Here is an 18,240-nt window from a genome sequence, read left to right on the forward strand (position 1 = left end):
GTTTTTCCTTGCAGTGTAGACATACCCTTAGACACACTCTGCAGACTTGTTGAGAACATATGCTCTTCTGAAAAGCAAGGGCCGGCGCAACCCATTAGGCGAGCTGGGTGGTCGCCTAGAATGCTAACATTTGGGGGGCGGCGACCGCGGCGGCCGGATCTTCGGCCGTCCCGGTCGTTGGCGGTATTTCGGGGGTGGGACCTTCTGCCGCCTCTGCTGGGGGCGGCATTTCGGGGGCGAGACCTTCCGCCGCCTAGGGTGGCAAAAAAGCTGGCGGGGCTCCTGCTGAAAAGGTATACTCAACATACATCACAAGCAGAGCATGTGGAAGAAAAACAGTAGCACAACACAACAGAAAAAAAGGGAAGAAAAGGACCATGCTTGTGTATACAGGACGTATATTTATGTATACAGGACATATGCGGCTATGCCAGTTCTGAGTTAACTCACAGTCTAAACAACTAAGAAAATGTTTCTTCTAAGAATGATTTCCTGTAAACTCTGCACTGGTATGCTGCAAACAGAACTCTGCACCTGCAAAGTTAACCATGTGCTACTAAGAGTAACCAAAAATGAAACCAGCAAGATTGTTCTGGAATTTGCTCTGAGCTTTTTTTTATTAATGTTATAACTTGGATTCTATAATAAAACAAACGGCAGAACATAGGTTGCTGAGAGTTAAAACCTACTTTTCACACTACATTGACCACAGCACCCACAGGCACAGCTACAATGTCTTTCTATGAATGGGACAGATTGCCATATGGATGCAGACACTGAACAAGCTGTACAACTCTCGGCGACAAGTGCCTAGGGGACTGTCCTATATTAGCACCACCTGTGCTGTGGAAATTGCGCTCTGTATATGAAATGGCATTTAAGGACCCATCAGGATGTTATTTTTGAATACACACAAAAAGGAAAATTACAGTTAAAAGAATTCTCTGGCTAGCATATCTGTTGCTCAATTCCTGAAATAGTTTCCCAAAGGAACAGCTATCTTCTTTATTCACACAGCCTGAAATGACAAGCTGCAACACGTACTAACAATTTCCCTTTGTGTGCTTACACCATTGTTTTAATGAGCAGAATATACTTTATAATATACATATGCCTCTACTGATTACATAGAAGAAGAAAATAAAAAAAATGCACACACACCTTAGAGTCACCTGCCATATGAAAAAAACTCATTTGCATTACACAAATGAGTAGTTGCTTACATGTGAAAACGAAGCAGCATATGATAGGTTGGTTTCCCTAACAAAATGCAGGCACAAACCCAATTAACAAATTACGGGATTTCAGTGTATGTCTCTTCACTACCTTGAAAATATAACCCTATTTGCCTTGAAGTATAATAATAATAATAATAATAATAATTAAAACGAAAGCACTCAAGATTAGCATAAGATTTTGGGGGTTGTGAGGGAAGGAGGAAGAGATCTTTGCCTCTGTACCATTTCATGTCAATCCTGAATGAGAAGAAATTCCTCCTTCTTCAATCCTTAAGAAATAAAGGATGCCAAGAAAAAGTAAAGTAAAATAAATGGAATTAAACAAAAACAGTTGTAAAATGAACATTATAACCCAGGGAAAATGATGTCATTTTATTGAAAAACTGATTTTTCCATTAAAACATGGTGAGATGGATGAACTGTACACAGCTTAAGGATGGTTTGTTACTTTAAATGACACTCGGTATCTTAGTGGTAAGACATATTATGTGATATAAGAGCTGTCATACTCAATGCTGGAGTTTTATTGAACAGCAGAGTAAATAGTCATATGAAAATCATCTAACTTACTCCTCATTTTTAAGACATTTTCAAGGGTGTTTCTTTTTCCTTCCCAGATTGTTTTCTGTGTGACTGAAAATAATACAGCTCTTCTTCATCTCCCTGTCCAGCTCTTTCCAATAGTTAGCATCTCTGGTGCATTTACTGAGAAATGATTCTCTTGCACACAAGAGGAAAAAGAAGAAAACATGAATCCCATATTTTAATGTAAATAAAAAAAAATAAAAAAGATAAAAGAGGTCAACTTTTAAGACCAATATATAAACACCTTTAATTGAAAGAGAAGACATTAGTTGGACACTAAGTACAGAGACAGGGATGTTTTACTAAAATTCTAGCTGCCACAATTAAATGAAGTGCACATATGTACACAATTAGCAGAAAACCATCATCTATTTATTTGGTATGTAAAAAAACCATTAAGCTGCATTAAACAGACATGTAATTATCTGAGCTGCAAGAAAAGGGAGGAGATATGCAAAGTACTCAGATATCAAACAATGATCTGTTGGCCAGATGGAGGTATAAAACAATACATATGCTAAAATTTGGAAAAGTTCTGCTGTGTGTCTGCCAAGGCTCACCCAATCTATTTAAAATGTTTTTTTTTTTTTTGATACACTAGTTTAGTATTGGGAGTTGAATAACTGATCATTATTACAAGTGACCAGAAACAAATGAACCATTTGAGTTAAGAAGTTCTCTGATGTCAGGTCAGGTTCCCGAGGACTGTAAAGTGGCAAACGTAACACCATTATTCATAAAAGGGCCACATGATAAAGTAAGCAATTATACTTGTGGAGGGAAATCCTAGGAACAGTTTTGTGGGATTTTGTGAGAATACCCTGAAAAGTATAATTTGATTAAAGACCTAAGACATGGGTGGATGAGGAAATGGTCTTGCGTAACTAATTTGCTAGCATTCCTCAAAGAAACGACTATCACGGTAGATGGTGCACATAGTAAATGTAGTTGATGTTATCGTCTGATTAAAAAAACCCATCGATAATGAAAATTAGCAACTATGGACTTGGGTCATGGAAGAGGGAATTTTTAAAAAGCAGGTTGGGTAGAAAACTGACTCAATTACTGGTATTTTCTCTCGCTGTAATGAGAATGCCAATTGTATGCTGTCCTGACAAATGTTGAGCTATAATATCTATCTATAATTTAAGTAAGACGAATAAATGGAAGGAAAACAGGAAACTGATTCTCAGCTTGCATAAAGAGTCATAGCTCCAGTGGCATCAATGGGGCTGTGACAATTTATACCAGGTGCGGCTCTTCCCCACAAAGTTAAGCCATCCTGCTAGTGCTAGACACCATGAGGAACGAGGCAGCTAGATGCAGTTTTTTGACCATTTAAGTGGAAGTTTCATATAGGCTTTAAAAGAACAACTATATGCCTAGGGTCAAAACAGAGACTTTGGATCAAATTCAACTCTGGAGTAACTGAGTGCAACTGCATTCATATCAATGGATTGCACATGCTTATGTACCAGGAATGAAGCTGGCCCAATATATTAAGGGCCAGATTCTGATACACTTACTCGCCTTGAGTTGTGCTCACCTACTCTTTGAATAGTTCCATTGAAATCCTGGAATAAGGCACTTCTCACGGCAAGTAAGGCTGGCCGAATCAGGTCTTAAATGGCACAACCATGCTGCACAAACCGAGGTCTAGATGCTCCCTACCCATGGGGATGGTTGGAGTTGGTCCTGCTTTGAGCAGGGGGTTGGACTAGATGACCTCCTGAGGTCTCTTCCAACCCTAATCTTCTATGAGTCTATGTAAAAGTGCAGGAGAGGAACAATATTCACCACCTCTTGTGAGCTTCCAGCCAACTACATCATCCGCTCAGTACCACCTATATTGTGGAAAAGGAGAGGGGCTGGCATTGATTTTTAGAGCAAGCTGAGCTCCATGGGTAATATGGTAATGTCCATGGTAACCTCATATATATATGAAGCCAAATGAAGGGTCCGCTGACATCTATATGATCCTCACTCACCCCCATTCTTAGGAGGAGGGTTGGTATGTGGCGGAGGAGGGCAACTTTTTGATGACTTTAGCTGCCCTTCCCTATGTGGCACCAAAACTCCCTTATGCAGTATGTTAGAGACACAGAGTTATTGCTGATCAGGGCCGTAATGACTTACAATGCTCACTGCACTGTTCTCTACATTTAGGAGGGAAACCTATCCAGTGTGCATGTTCCCTAACTCCTCCCCTCCTGGCCGACCTTGGCCAGGCAAAGCTGCAATTGGAAGAGATGTGGGCACAATGGGCAGGAGGACGCCGCTTTCCCCTCCAATCCCGTTACGGTAGGTTCTCCATAACGTGGATCCACATGCAACGGAGGGGATCACATGCATTTCTGTTGTGCAGAACACAGAAAAAGGTCATAACAGCTGGCCTACGGAACACGATGCAGCCTTCATTTAAGGCAGAATGTAAGGTGAAATGCAACTGAAACTCTGATTTTATAAATACCTATTTGGAGGAAAGGCGGAAGGGGTCGAACGAGGAAATAAATCGGATGTAACCTAATGGATGTAGGCCGATGATAGAGGTGTAAGGAGTGCATACTGATGAAGGTTTCAAAAACAAACTGCATAGAAGAAAGCGGATGTGAAGGAGCAGATTCTCCCTTGCCCTGCATCATTGGCACCAGCACAGAATGAGCGACAATGGCTACACAAGAAGCAAGGCAATGGATAATCAGACCCTGGGAGTATATAGAGACAACAGGCTGAATTATTTCATCCAGACTATTAATTACAGGCCACATTCCATAGTCTATAATAAAGCTGAACCACTATTCACTCAGTTAAGGGCCATTGAATTTAACCCAATGATTGGTTGACATTAAGGTTGCCAATTTTGGCTGGCTGTATTCCTGGAGATTTCATCACATGACAATCTTTAATTCCTGGAGACACCAGGCCAATCCTGGAGGGTTGGCAACCCTAGTTGGCATGTAAAGTTAAAACAAACTCTATATATTAAGCTTAGGAAGCAAATCAATGGTCTGCCATGCCACTACCCGCTCCTCCTTTAGAGCCTTCCTCAAGCCTCATTCCTTCTGCAATACATGCAAGAAAAGAGTCACATAAATCACCTATTTATTTATTCCATTTACTTATTTGAGTTAACTGCCTACTCATGTGGAGGGAAGGGATTCAAATATGGTAGAAAAGGACATAAAGACAGTAAAAATCAGACAAGGAATTCATGAAGGCTTTAAAAAGGTTTACTGGACAAATGGTCTTTTCCTGTGTCTAGTAAATACTATATCATAATTCACATATATAATTGCAACCCTCAAACTAATAGAACTTCTCTTGTAATGAATTATTTCATACATATGTACATGAACACATACACCTGTCATCATCTTGTTGCAATCAACAAAAAGAGCTGCAGACTTAGAATTGAGACTCTCCAAAATAGGGGAACAAAAATCATATTGCCCCAGATTCTCTCCTGTGGCAAAGTTGCTTTTTTTGCTACTCTGCTGGCACAAAACAGCCCTAAAGTCTACAGACCCATCTAAAAGGAGGATCGCCCCCAGCATAGGAGGATCCTCTGGTGACAGGGGATGGTATAATGAGGTTGGCTACAAAGGCAGGTGGCCCACTGGTGACTGCCAGTAGTAAAAATCCCCAACTGCTGGAGATGGGATATTAGATGGGGAGGGCTCTGAGTTACTACAGGAATTCTTTCCCAGGTGTGTGGCTGGTGGGTCTTGTCCACATGCTCAGGGTCTAACTGATCGCCATATTTGGGGTCAGGAAGGAATTTTCCCCTGGGTCAGATTGGTAGAGACCCCAGGTTTTTTTTTCGCCTTCCTCTGCAGCTTGGGGCACCAGTCACCGGCAGTGTACATGGTGTAAATGGTAAATTCTCTGTAACTTGAAGTCTTTAAACCATGATTTGAGGACTTCAGTAACTCAGTCAGAGGTTAGGGGTCTATTTCAGGAGTGGGTGAGGTTCTGTGACCTGCAATGTGCAGGAGGTCAGACTAGATGATCACAATGGTCCCTTCTGACCTTAAAGTCTATGAGACACAGAACTGGTGTAGCATGTGCGACCAGTGCTTCTCTATACCCCGAAAATTCCAGCTACCATACCAGCCTCTTGGGAGTGCTGACAACTGCATAAGTTACAGAAGCCTGAGGATCGCACTAGCTTATGTAGGGGAACTGGATCAGTGTACAGACACCTGAGAATCCTTGGAGACTTTCTGTGTTACATTACATAATAATAGTACCATCTAGCTCTTCTATAGTGCTTTTCATAAGTTGATTTCAAAGTATTTTACAAAGGAGATCAGGATCATAATCTGTTGTAAGCCTCTGGACAATTTCAGATCATTTTCAAGGAGTCATGCAGTTAGATATATTTTGACATAAAATACTTATGTACAAATAATTTAAATATGTTTATGTTACAGCTATGACAATGCCCGACAATCTTTAAAGTAAGGAGTCACATACATAAAACACTTTAGCAAATACATTTTTGCTGCTGTGTTAACAAAATGTGTGAGTTTCCCCAAAACGAAGATGCTGTGGAACAATATGAAAAAGACAAGGTATTGCCCTTCATGCTTCGACATACAGCAGACGTTCTTAACTGGCTTCATTTATTTATTTATTTACTTACTGGGAAAAGAGTGCTTTTTATTGCAGAAACCCAAATGCTGATAAGATGATGAGAGGTTTGCATGCTAGTTGATGGTCTCACTTTTTCTTATCCTTTGTGAATACAAGTATCTATAACTAAATATTTCCCCTAGGGTACTGATGACTGGGGTATGTTTATTGCATTGAGTGAATTTATATATATATATATATATATATATAAATAAAATCAGCACAATAAACATTATTAACTTGTCTGAGTAAAATCAAAGCATGAAACACACAGGCAGTGCTGAATTCTAATGATGCTGAATACCCATGATTGCATGGGGAAAGGATCTTAACAAGCCTTGATTTGAGCTTTGGCATCCGCCTCACAAATCACACGAAATGTTCTCCCTTTAATAGTGCTGAATATTGATAAATGTCTCTGCACGCCACAACAGGGAAGTGGGTCTCTATTGGCAATCTTTACCAAAGTGTGTTTTTTCCTTCTCAACACTCCAGGGTTTACCCTGAATGATTTAATTATAATTTTCCTTGTGTAAGACAAATTAAAGAGGAGAGTAGGAGTGTCATGCCAAAGCAGATTATTTATCTCCTTAACAGATTGCTGCGCACCAAACCCCAGAGCTGCTGCTGCTGCTTAAAGAACTGGGCGCAATGTGGGACAAAAGCATAGATGTAATATACATTTAAAGACAAAGTGAATGAAAGCATTAACCCATTATTTCTAGCTGGAATTATATCATTTAATTAAAAAAAGGTTTCTGTCAAAGCAATATTCACAGGGCATTAAAAAAACAAAACCAACCCTCTCACCAACCTCTCTCTTTTCTTGACCTATTTTACAAATTGGGAATATCCACGGCTCCAAAATGCATTTGGTTCCCACTTGAGTCTCCGGAAGCTGTGCATGCACATCCAAGGGAAGATTCTGAGCACGGGTGGTTGCATTTGCTATTTGTCTAGTGGTAGAGGAGAACTGTGACCCAGTCCTGGTGACTGTCTCCCCTGATTAACTATAGTTGCCACTGCTGCCACCACCATCACAAATCTGAGCTCAGATCCACCAATCTGATATGTGCAGGCGGACCCTTAAGCCTATCGGTATCCAGCTGCAGGACTGGGGCCTTAGCTTGGTGACACCTGAGCATGGTTTAAAAAAAAAAAAAAAAAAAGGTTTATTTCTCCCATTCTTTTAGAGTACTTATCCATTGCTCAAATCCCTTTGTCCGGAAGATGCAGGGCATGCCGCTGATCTCCAAATGGTTTTACATGGGTGCCTCTATCTCCAATGACATCACTGGAGTTCCTCTGCTTTACAGCATGGTCAGCAACAACAGAATCAAGTCCACCGGCTCAATAACTCCACAAAATCCAGAACAAAGTGCTCCAGTAACATGTGCCAGGGAGGAGGAGGATGAGGACAACGACAATTATGTCCCACATAACCAACTTGCATCCCTAAAGCTCACTCCCTGTCCAAAAGCCCAAAGGCAGGGGAGGAAAAGCTTTATGCACACCCTACAAGCTAATGTTACTCCTACCCCGCATGTGATTATTTATTGCTGCTGGGTGATCGTTAGTGTGTGGCTGTAAATGATTAATTGTTAGGGCATTTGGAGCTTTTCCAGTGTTTTTTATTGTTTAAATCTAAATCAGTAACTCCGGATTGGGTCAGATCAAGGCTGACAGCAAGTTCCACTGGTCTTACGCTGAAGATTCCCTGTCAACAACCCCATTTCTTTTAAACAGGTGTCTCTCTCCTGATAATCAACGCACAGATATCACACGGGGCGTGAGGAGGATGCCAGCTGGGTGGCCCCAACCACGCAGGACTCTCTGGTTCAATACAAAGCGACAAGACTATGGAGCATTTGTGCAATGTGTTCCCCATGTGAAACACTGCTCAGTAAGTGGGCAGTCATATTCTGCACGAAGTCCAGCTTCCACATGGTCTCGAAGTCTAGTCCCATTGCAGTGAGTGTTACAACAGCTTAGTGTGGAGGTAGCACACACACAAATAACCGGTGCTCTGCCCGCAAGTGAAATGAAAATTTAACATGCTTGTCAGTTCCTACCGATACAGGGGGGAAAAAGGGCACTTGGCTTTAGTGGCAACTTGAGACCCCAGAAGCCCCTGGGAATCCAGCCAGACCAAGTGGCAGATCTACATAACGAGTGGTGCTTACATTCCTCCAGTGAGGATGCTGATTTCATCTTTGCCAACTCTTCCTGTGGCTCTCCCCATTCTGCTACCATGAGCTCCGTCTTACCCGGACTGAGCCACAGCCTGTTTACCCTCCTCTCAGCCCCAATCCAATTCACACAACTGGCTGTTCTGCTGAACGAGCTGGGTCAGATGGAATAAAAGACACAGGCTCCAATCCTTGAGTCTGGCCAAGCAGTGCTCGATATAGACCCAAGAGGGATAGGGGGATAAAGAGGATGTAGGTGCTGGCCCCGTTTCCTCCTCTAGGCCCATGCCCTATGTGCAGGGGAGTCTCCCATGCTGGAGGAATCTTCGCTTGCCCAATTCGTGCAGCCACTGCAGCAGTGCAAACATGTTGTGGCATGGCGCCAGGATCTGGCACCCAGAGCGGAGAGTCATCTGTCAGTTTTAGGATTTTGTACTAGTGCCCATCACTGCAGTGTCTCAACAGTTGCTGAAGCCATTGGAATCCCTTTTCTCGCTAACCCTCCTCAGAATGCCATACAGAACAGAAAGGGCACCAAGACACAATCTGCTGTACCCTCCAAAAGACCATTCTTCGGGCAGAAAAGCAACCGCCCCAAACTATCCATAGGATAGTTGCTAAGAAAGGAACTTTCTGTACTGCCAAGAAGTTCATGTACCGCTTGTAGCCTACTAGTGAGAAGTGTTAGGTCTAGATTGATGTTCAGAACTGCCATTCATACACTTCCTGACACACCAGGCCATATCCTGACATCCCCTCCTATTTGAGCAAAATCTGCATTGATGTCACTATGGGTTTTGACTGAGCACTGAGTGCAGGATCAGATCCATATACTTACTTCCCAAGCTTAATTTTTTGATCTGGTATTAGATGAGAACAAAAATATGAAGTCTATGTTCTCTCTGCTACTATTCTGTAGGTTTCTTCCCTCTGTTTGCTTTTACATATACATCTCAACCCATCAGAGAGGTACTTTTTCTTATTATTCATTTACCAACCTGAATACAGGGATGGTACACAAATACTCTTTCGAAGAGGGAGGGAGTGAAATACATCTAAACAAGAAGAGTTTTGTGTGTCATGTGAAATCTAGGCAGGCACCACAATGCCTGATGAGACTGCTACAAAAACCTTAAGTGCATCAGCAGGTATTCTGCTGTGTATAGTCTCCTGCTCTCCTTATGGATAAAGATGTAATTCAATCACTGCAGCAAATGGATGGCATAAACCTTCAGTACCTCAACTAGAGAAAGGCAAAGCAAAGTCCAGAGCCCTCTTATTTTAATTCCCAGCTGTGTTTGTGTTTTTATATTTTGAGAATGTAGGGAATTTAATAGATAAACAACTAAGTATTGTAATAAACTAATATACTGTGTATTATAAATTCAACTGAGGTTTTTTCGAAGGTCTCTCGCTAACCTATTACATCTCAAAACCTTCAGCGATATATTAATAACTTTCTAATTAATTGTGTGGAATTTCACTAACAAAACATACATATCACCTTGTTTGAAAAGTAATTGCCTTCAGACCAACATTTATAATATAGTGTATAGACAAAATATTTTCAGCTCTGTTTTACAAAAATATGGAAAGCAAGTTCCAATTTCAAAATGGATTCATACATCCATTACATCATAGATCCCACAGATGGAATAAATAAATTGCCTAGGGAGGTTGTGGAATCTCCATCATTGGAGATTTTTAAAAGCAGGTTAGACAAACACCTGTCAGGAAGGGTCTAGATCAGAGGTGGGCAAACTATGGCCCGCAGGCCACATCCAGCCCGCGGGACCCTCCTGCCCAGCCACTGAGCTCCTGGCCCGGGAGGCTAGCCCCCAACCCCTGCCCTACCGCTTCCCCTCCCCCACAGCCTCAGCTCACTGCGCCACTGGCGCAATGCTCTGGGCGGCGAGCTCTTGCTCGGGGGGAGCAGGGAGGGGGCGGATAGGGGGCGGGGGCTAGGCCACGCCTGGCTGTTTGGGGAGGCACAGCCTCCCCTAACCGGCCCTTCATACAATTTTGGAAACCCGATGCGGCCCTCAGGCCAAAAAGTTGGTCTGCCATGAGTGTAGGGGACTGGACTAGATGACCTCTCGAGGTCCCTTCCAGTCCTGTGATTCTATCTCCACTGTGTTCCAAACTTAACTTAGGGAGGGACCTATTGTTTCCTACTAAGTGAGAGCAGACCCATTCCATTGTGTGGTCTTTAATTGTTTGAAAAAACTGAGATATTTTTAAAAAATACAGGAGTACAAATATGACCAGAAAAATCATAAAAAAACCTCTTCTTGTTCAGCTGTACAAAATGATTAGATTGTATCTTTGCTTTTAATTAAACACTATCAAGTTAGTTTAGTACCCCATCTATTCCTTCATGGAAACGATATCCTGCATGGTGTGTGTTATAACCAATACATTGGTTTCAGATCTATATATGAATGTACACTCATATGAACGTCAGAGTCCTTCCTATGTAAGTTACAAAATTATTCCTACTGTATATAACAATATCTCAACAGTAATTTTCTCAAGGATGTGTTCTATATATTATACCTATACATAACAGTTTGATTTTCTTAATGTTAGAAAGATACGCAATGCGTTCATGTAGTTTTCTTATCAACATGCTTTCAATCACTGGAATAACTCCCAGGCCGTGAGTAAAAGGGTGAAGGAAGAACAAAATCTATCCATTTCTGTGGAATCTAGCTTTCATCAAAAACTAAACATTATATTTCTAGGCTAGCGACGAGAATCTTCTGAAATGTCAACTAACGTACACAGTACTGTCTTCCTTAGTCTGCAGACCCAGTTCCAGTCCCTCTGCTGCTATTTCCAATTAGCAGCAAAGAGAAAAGCAAGACTTTGGTCAGTCTCAACGTTACTGCTCAGAATCTCTGTGGACAAAAGGGAATGGGAAAGGAATCGTGTCAATTTCACTGTGCTCCTTGGGAAAGCTATGTAGAAAACCAGAGGCTCCTTGGAGGAAGGATGGAGTAGCAGAGTATCAGAGGGGTAGCCGTGTTAGTCTGAATCTGTAAAAAGCAACAGAGAGTCCTGTGGCACCTTTGAGACTAACAGAAGTACTGGGAGCATAAGCTTTCGTGGGTAAGAACCTCACTTCTCTTGCATCTGAAGAAGTGAGGTTCTTACCCACGAAAGCTTATGCTCCCAGTACTTCTGTTAGTCTCAAAGGTGCCACAGGACCCGGAGTAGCAGAGATGTCCTATCTCCAGCAGTTGGCAGGCTGGTAGAGGGATGAAGACTACAGTAGGGGCTTCGGAGGGAAGAATCTCCTTCCAGCAGCTAAAAGGAGGTGAGAGTTGATATGAAAGACAGAGCAGGCTCTCTGGTTGGAATTCCAAACACACCTGTCCATCATGTCACTGGGGATAGGAACTGCACTTCTCATCAGAGCATGTTGCAGGACCTCACAAAGGGGGGAATACATCTTTCATATCAGTCTCTGGCTAGTAAGTGTCTGGTATTGTTTTGCAAGCACAGAAACTCTGTTTCATAGAATATGAATCTTGATTTGACACGTGTGTGTACGCACACGCACAGGGTTCAGACTAAACCTTAAGCCTGAACTCTTACAGTAGCTTTCCAAACAAGAACAAGAACTGCCCTTTAATTAGGAGCATATATTTCACTGTAATCAATAGTTAAAAATACAACGTTAGAAGTATCTTATGGAAGTGATGCAGAAATGTCAGGGGGGAAAAAACCTCAATGAAATAGTCTTCACCTCAAGTGGAACCATACTTAAGAAGCATCTTCAACAGACAACCCCCAAATTAAGCCACCACTTTCAAACTACCACCCAGGCAAGTACAAATTAGTTCAAACTTTTAAAAACCAACCCTGTGCGAGTAATCTGAATTTACAGGTACTTTAAAAGAAATATTGCACTTCTTATCAACCTGGAGAATTCAAAACTGTTCTGTTTTGTGGGAGTGGGTGAATACAGAAGATCTGCAACCATATAACATAATGTAAGACAAGGAACTACAACATGGTAACAAGGTGGATGATGTATGATAAAATGGGTGGTACTGACCAACTAATTCTTCCTCACCCCTGATTTAAATCCCTAGGGCACATCAACAGTAATACTAATGCCATGTTGGAAAAGTTAAAGCAATTATAATCTTCACATCCCAGATCATATTCAAAACAGTTTTAATAAACTAATCATGCATGCATTGGTGTAGCATTCATCCAATTAGCAAGCCATACAGACCTAAACAAAGGGCACATCTTCATTACCCACCCGGATCGGCGGGTAGAAATCGATCTATCGGGGATCGATTTATCGCGTCTCATCTAGACACGATAAATCAATCCCCGAATCGGCGCGCGTACTCCACCTCGTCAGGAGGAGTAAGTGGAGTCGATGGGGGAGCTGCGGCGGTCGATTTGCCGCCGTCCTCACAGCGGGGTAAGTCGAATAGGATACTTCGACTTCAGCTAAGCTATTCACGTAGCTGAAGTTTGCGTATCTTACATCGACCCGCCCCAGCATAGACCAGACCAAAAGGGCCAAATTCTGCCCCGTCATAAATCTTCTGCAAACTCACTGCAATCAATGGCAGGAGAAAGCAAGGGCAAAATATGGGCCAGGTTATCGGCCACCATTGTAAATAATCTCCCGTTAGAGTCACCAATATCACAGTAACCAGATACTGATTTACACGTAGATATATGTAAATTCTATCAGCACCTACCTCTCCCTTTTAGGAGTGTGGACCGATAGCTGTCCGTTAGTTGAGGCATGTGGGTTTATTATTAAGGAGGTCTTAGAAGGTGCTGAAGAGGAGACACATGTGGTGGACAGGTCCAAACTGCTGTGGTTGTTGCTTGCTATTTCCTCTGCTGTATGAGAGCTTGTCACTTCTTTCCAGAGCTGCTGCAGTTCTGTTGGAATCATGCCTGAAACAAACAAATTGGATAATTAAATCAATTAACAGCTAATTCGGCCCTCTTAAAACAGTAATTAAATCAAAGAGTCAGTAAACAAAGCCTAGTGTTAGTTTTCTGTGTTTTTTTTTTTTTAAACTAAAGGCTAATACAGAAGTAACACTTCATGTTTCCTGCTAAATTGATTAGCGCCCAACATGCAGTTCCTATTAAAGCAAGATTTCTGGGGGAAAATATGTGCTGTTAATTAGTATTTCTATGATTTTTGTACCAGAGGGCCCAATCCCAAAGTCCCTTTGGAGGCAGAGCTCCAAATGAGTTTTGCCTGTGAGATCACTGCAAGAAAGTGGGGCCAGGCTATACTCTGCAGCCATCTGAAGAAGTTTTGTTGCATTTTTTAAAAAGAAAGAATTGAATACGTTCTAATCTATTTTTAGAACCAAGGAAGATCTTCAAATAAAATTATTCTACTGTGTTATTATGACAACATGAACCACAATATGACTAATTTTGTGCTTTAGTTTTAAATGATGACAAATAGCTTTATTATTAAATACAGTTTTTATTAATCACTTTTAGACATAAATTATGAATTCATATTGTCTTCCTGGAATGCTTTTCAAATTTTAACAGTCAAATTGATTATACTATGATTATTTCATTAACACACCTATCTTTCTCATTAATTTTGGTTTCTAGTACTGCTCACTTAATTGATGGATGTGTCTATTGAAAAACTGTATAACTTTCTATACAAGTAACACTATTATTACTGTCATTTCTTAGATCAATGCTAATGAGCCATTCAAAAGTGAAATGAAAACATAAAATAAGCTTCAAGAAATGTTGTTTCATAGTAGCGTCAAAATGGACACCAGCCTTATTTACAAGGTTCAACCAGCATTCCAGGTGAGAGAACTTTACACAACACCAGTGGGATAAAATTCATCTTTGGAGATACATCAGGGAGTAACATGGCCCAATACAACCTGGACTTTGATCATGTTATAAACATAATCTTTATTCAGAATGCATGATCTAATCCCTCACATTCTCACATCACAGAACATTTCAATGCTATTTCAGAACGGTATGGGAGAATAGAATAAGCAGAAGTGACAGCATCTTTTTAAAGACATCTATCTAAAACATATAAAATCCTGAAAGTTTTCAAAAAAAAAAAAAAAGTCTGCTTTAGAATAGGACTTCCTGGGTATTTGGTCCAGTTTTCATGTTTCAGTGTGTTGTAACGCTGCAGCTATCCTAAGGAAATCTGCCATTTTCTGAATACACAGCAGCAGCTCAAACAGGCATGTATCCTACCAAACCTACGGTATTGGGAGGGGGAGGCAGTATGCATTATATTCATTTGAAACACATAATAAAAAATGCCAAGGTCTAAATTTAATTTATTTTTGTCATTTAGAATACAATGGATAGATAATCATCTCAACGTGATCAGCCAAACATCTTTACTTTGCTAAACTGTTAAAGATTTTAATTATGCTAGCTTTGGAGAGCACTGGTCTAATGAGGCGATAGACTCCAGAGAATCTAAGTGGTTAAGAACTGTGAAATGAGTCTGATAGGATTTTTTTATATTCACCGTGGATCGTTTGCATATCAAAGAGGAGTAAATTATTGCACGACAGACCAATAACCTTCCCCGCCTTTCTGAGAGTAGCATTAACAAAAACAGTTGGTCTCTGCTAACGGTTCACTGCAAAAAATGCTAAAATGCTTAAGTATCTGCAATTAATATATATTATAAAAGAAGCTCCAATTTATACAGTCGGTGATCAGACAATCTTAGGACACATCTATCGCTCTAAAGCCAAGTCATTTTTCTTTCATAAATATCAAATGCCAATTTATTTTGATGGATTTTGTCCCAAATGAGCATTTAGTTATTAGACATATTCAATTATTACTTGTCCCCTGAAAATAAACCTCTGAGGCAAATTAAACAAAGAGAAAGGTCAGTACACAAGCCTATGTCCTGTTTTGCTGCATCTGGGTGATTATTTTCAAACACCTTGCAAAGTGACAGTGTGGGATGTATTTTTAGCTAACATGCTTGACAGGACTGTCTGCACACTAACAATTACCTGTGAATAGGGCTGACCCTTACGCCACTGTTTACTCAATTGCAACAATAGTGAATAGGCTTGTCTGTTGTTGATAACATATTGATATGAGACCATATGAGTCCATGACACCTATTTTTATTTTGGGGGAATAAACAAATAGAGAAAGAATAATAGTCCCCTTTTTTTTTTGCTACTATCTGTATCTGTAGACAAGTAGTAGATTTTTAATTGGTAGTAGTAGATCGCTAGAATTCACCTAATCATTTTTGGATGTATTAATGATTCATTTGAAGACAAAGCTTTTAAGTGTTATAGCAATAACCCCCTCCTCCAAAGTCAGTAGGTTTGGTCTACACTTAATACACAAACATAACTCATATTAACATTAATGAGAATTATAGTCACCTTTCAATGTATGAGGGTAACGTTCAGTTTGGAAGTGGAAGGCAGCAAATGCTGTGTAGTAGCAACCATTGTAGGTAATAAGAGCCAGGGTTTCAGGTCAGACGGGATTAGATAACAGAATTGTAATTATGACATCATATATATACACAAGTGATACCAGTTACTTTAAAATGACCAAATCACGGACATCACTTGGTTAGAAAGCAAAATTTAACTCTTCAACAATAATTCCAAAGATGATTCCTAACTAAATTGTCAAATTAATAGTTGAAAGATACGCTTATTGCTTGTCAATCTAAATGGTTCTTAAATACAGTGCCACTAAAAGTACCTTCCAAAATGATGGAACAAATGCTAAAAATCAAATCAAATATGGCAAATAACATAATAAATTATGTAATTTACCCATATATAATTTCACTTTAATATTAAGGGCCAAGTTTTAAATCAATCCTCTAAAATTGCATGTGCAACTATCTGTGGTCACAATTATTTACGTCTACAACTTTGCAAGTGCAAACAACAGGATTTAGACCTATACCTGCCTAATCTGTGAGAGCAATCAGACAACTAGATGCCTCCATCCTATTATTTGCGCCCAGTAGTGACCTGAAGTGAGATTTGCAAGTTTAATTTTATAGCCTGATTTTGAAGAACTAGCCCTAATATAGTTCAGAATACTGCTGAAATTGGGTTTATTTTAAAATTGTGGCTGTGTACAGATGTAAAATCCAGATTATAGATGTGTCCAAGATCTGCACGACACTGCAGAGATTACAAAAATATAACATTAGAGGATGTGCTATTTTGTATAATACAATAGGCAAGTGCTGAAACAAAAATGTAGTTTAAACAATGAACGAATTCTGAAAACCAAAACAAAAATTACATATAAACTGTGGTTCACTCCTTGGAAACATTTATTAATATTACAACTACTATATGCCATCTAGAATATGACTAGGTAGCAAATGCTTTAATTTGTCATGAATACATGTCTACATTTACTTGAGGTTTTTGTGCGTTTTACAGTATTTGTTCCAGTCTGGCAAAAAATTCTCAAAAGAAAAGGGTACACTAGGGATTCTTTTTTAAATTAAAGCGTTTATTACAAATTATTTTAAACCATAACTCTGGCTCATCATTGCATTTTTCAGGACAACTAGTCCCTTTCATTATGAAAGAAAATGCAGGCACGGGTTTAAAAAATGTATGTTGTGGGGACAGCTGACAGATTACTGTTCATGGAACTCAATTTCACAACCCCAGGTATCACTGGCTCAAAGACAAACCGAGTTGCTCAACCTCTTTTTGTCCTTGTACCTCCATACCCAGGTGACCATGTTCAAGCAAGCAGAAAGTTGATTTAAACCTCATAATGACATCAGTTTTAAGCCATCATCTCTCTCTGTGATAAAAAAAAAGATGTGTTGTATTCCAACCTGCCTGAATTCTCAAGTTACTTTTTTTTTTTTTTTAAACTAAGTCCCAGTTTCACAAGGAATGATATCAACACTATAGTTCATTTTCCCCACTAGAATCAGACCTCTGAAGCACCTTTGTTTATATTTTTGTGAACTCTGGCATGCAGCTAGGTACCCCTTAGGTTTTAAATATGCTCCTTTCCTAATGTTGTAGGGACTAATAGTTATACTACACTGCTAACCATATCAATCAATGCCATGACTGCTGAATTACCTACTGGTGTCTCTGATGTGTTACTGCACAGATTACACTTCATGCATCACCACATTCATTTCTTTCACATTACACATGAGCGTGTCTTGTCACTGCCCAATTGCCCTCTTTTGGACAGCTTAACTGATGTACTATACAATGAACCTTACTGAGCAAACTTAATAGTATAGGAGCTGTGGGAAAAATTAGAAAGGTTGAAGCTTGAGTCCAGTGGGTGTTTAGGAACAGCTTGCGATGTTTCCAACAATAAATCTGAAGGTGTAATTAATGCACGTTGTAACATTTTGCAAGTATAAATGGCATAGCCTACGTGCCTCTTTTCTGGATTAGTTCCATACTATTCCCCCCCACCCCATTGACAAAGATGCGCTAGAGGAGGAGTAAATATCAAAGGCCCAATCCTGCAGCCCTCACAGACACAGCCTCCACTGAAATCAACAGGAGATTCACGTGCATGGCAAGTCCAATGTCAGACCT

The 18,240-nt window shown here is 40.3% G+C and overlaps 1 protein-coding gene across 50 annotated transcripts in view; it reads right to left on the reverse strand.

The window, feature by feature from the left end:
• FOXP1 (forkhead box P1) overlaps positions 1-18,240 on the reverse strand; it is a 505,685-nt gene that overhangs the window by 64,019 nt on the left and 423,426 nt on the right. For 29 of the 50 annotated variants that reach the window (XM_065550750.1, XM_065550730.1, XM_065550746.1 and 26 more), the window contains 2 exons: positions 16,066-16,116; positions 13,378-13,582 (listed from right to left, as the gene is read on the reverse strand). In XM_065550750.1, the coding sequence (XP_065406822.1) occupies positions 13,378-13,582; positions 16,066-16,116 (256 nt within the window). The remainder of the gene's footprint in view (positions 1-13,377; positions 13,583-16,065; positions 16,117-18,240) is intronic. The other 21 variants (XR_010589012.1, XM_065550763.1, XM_065550762.1 and 18 more) reach the window with 1 other exon arrangement.

Source organism: Chrysemys picta, chromosome 7, assembly GCF_011386835.1.
Source record: "Chrysemys picta bellii isolate R12L10 chromosome 7, ASM1138683v2, whole genome shotgun sequence".
NCBI classification, from domain to species: domain Eukaryota; kingdom Metazoa; phylum Chordata; order Testudines; family Emydidae; genus Chrysemys; species Chrysemys picta.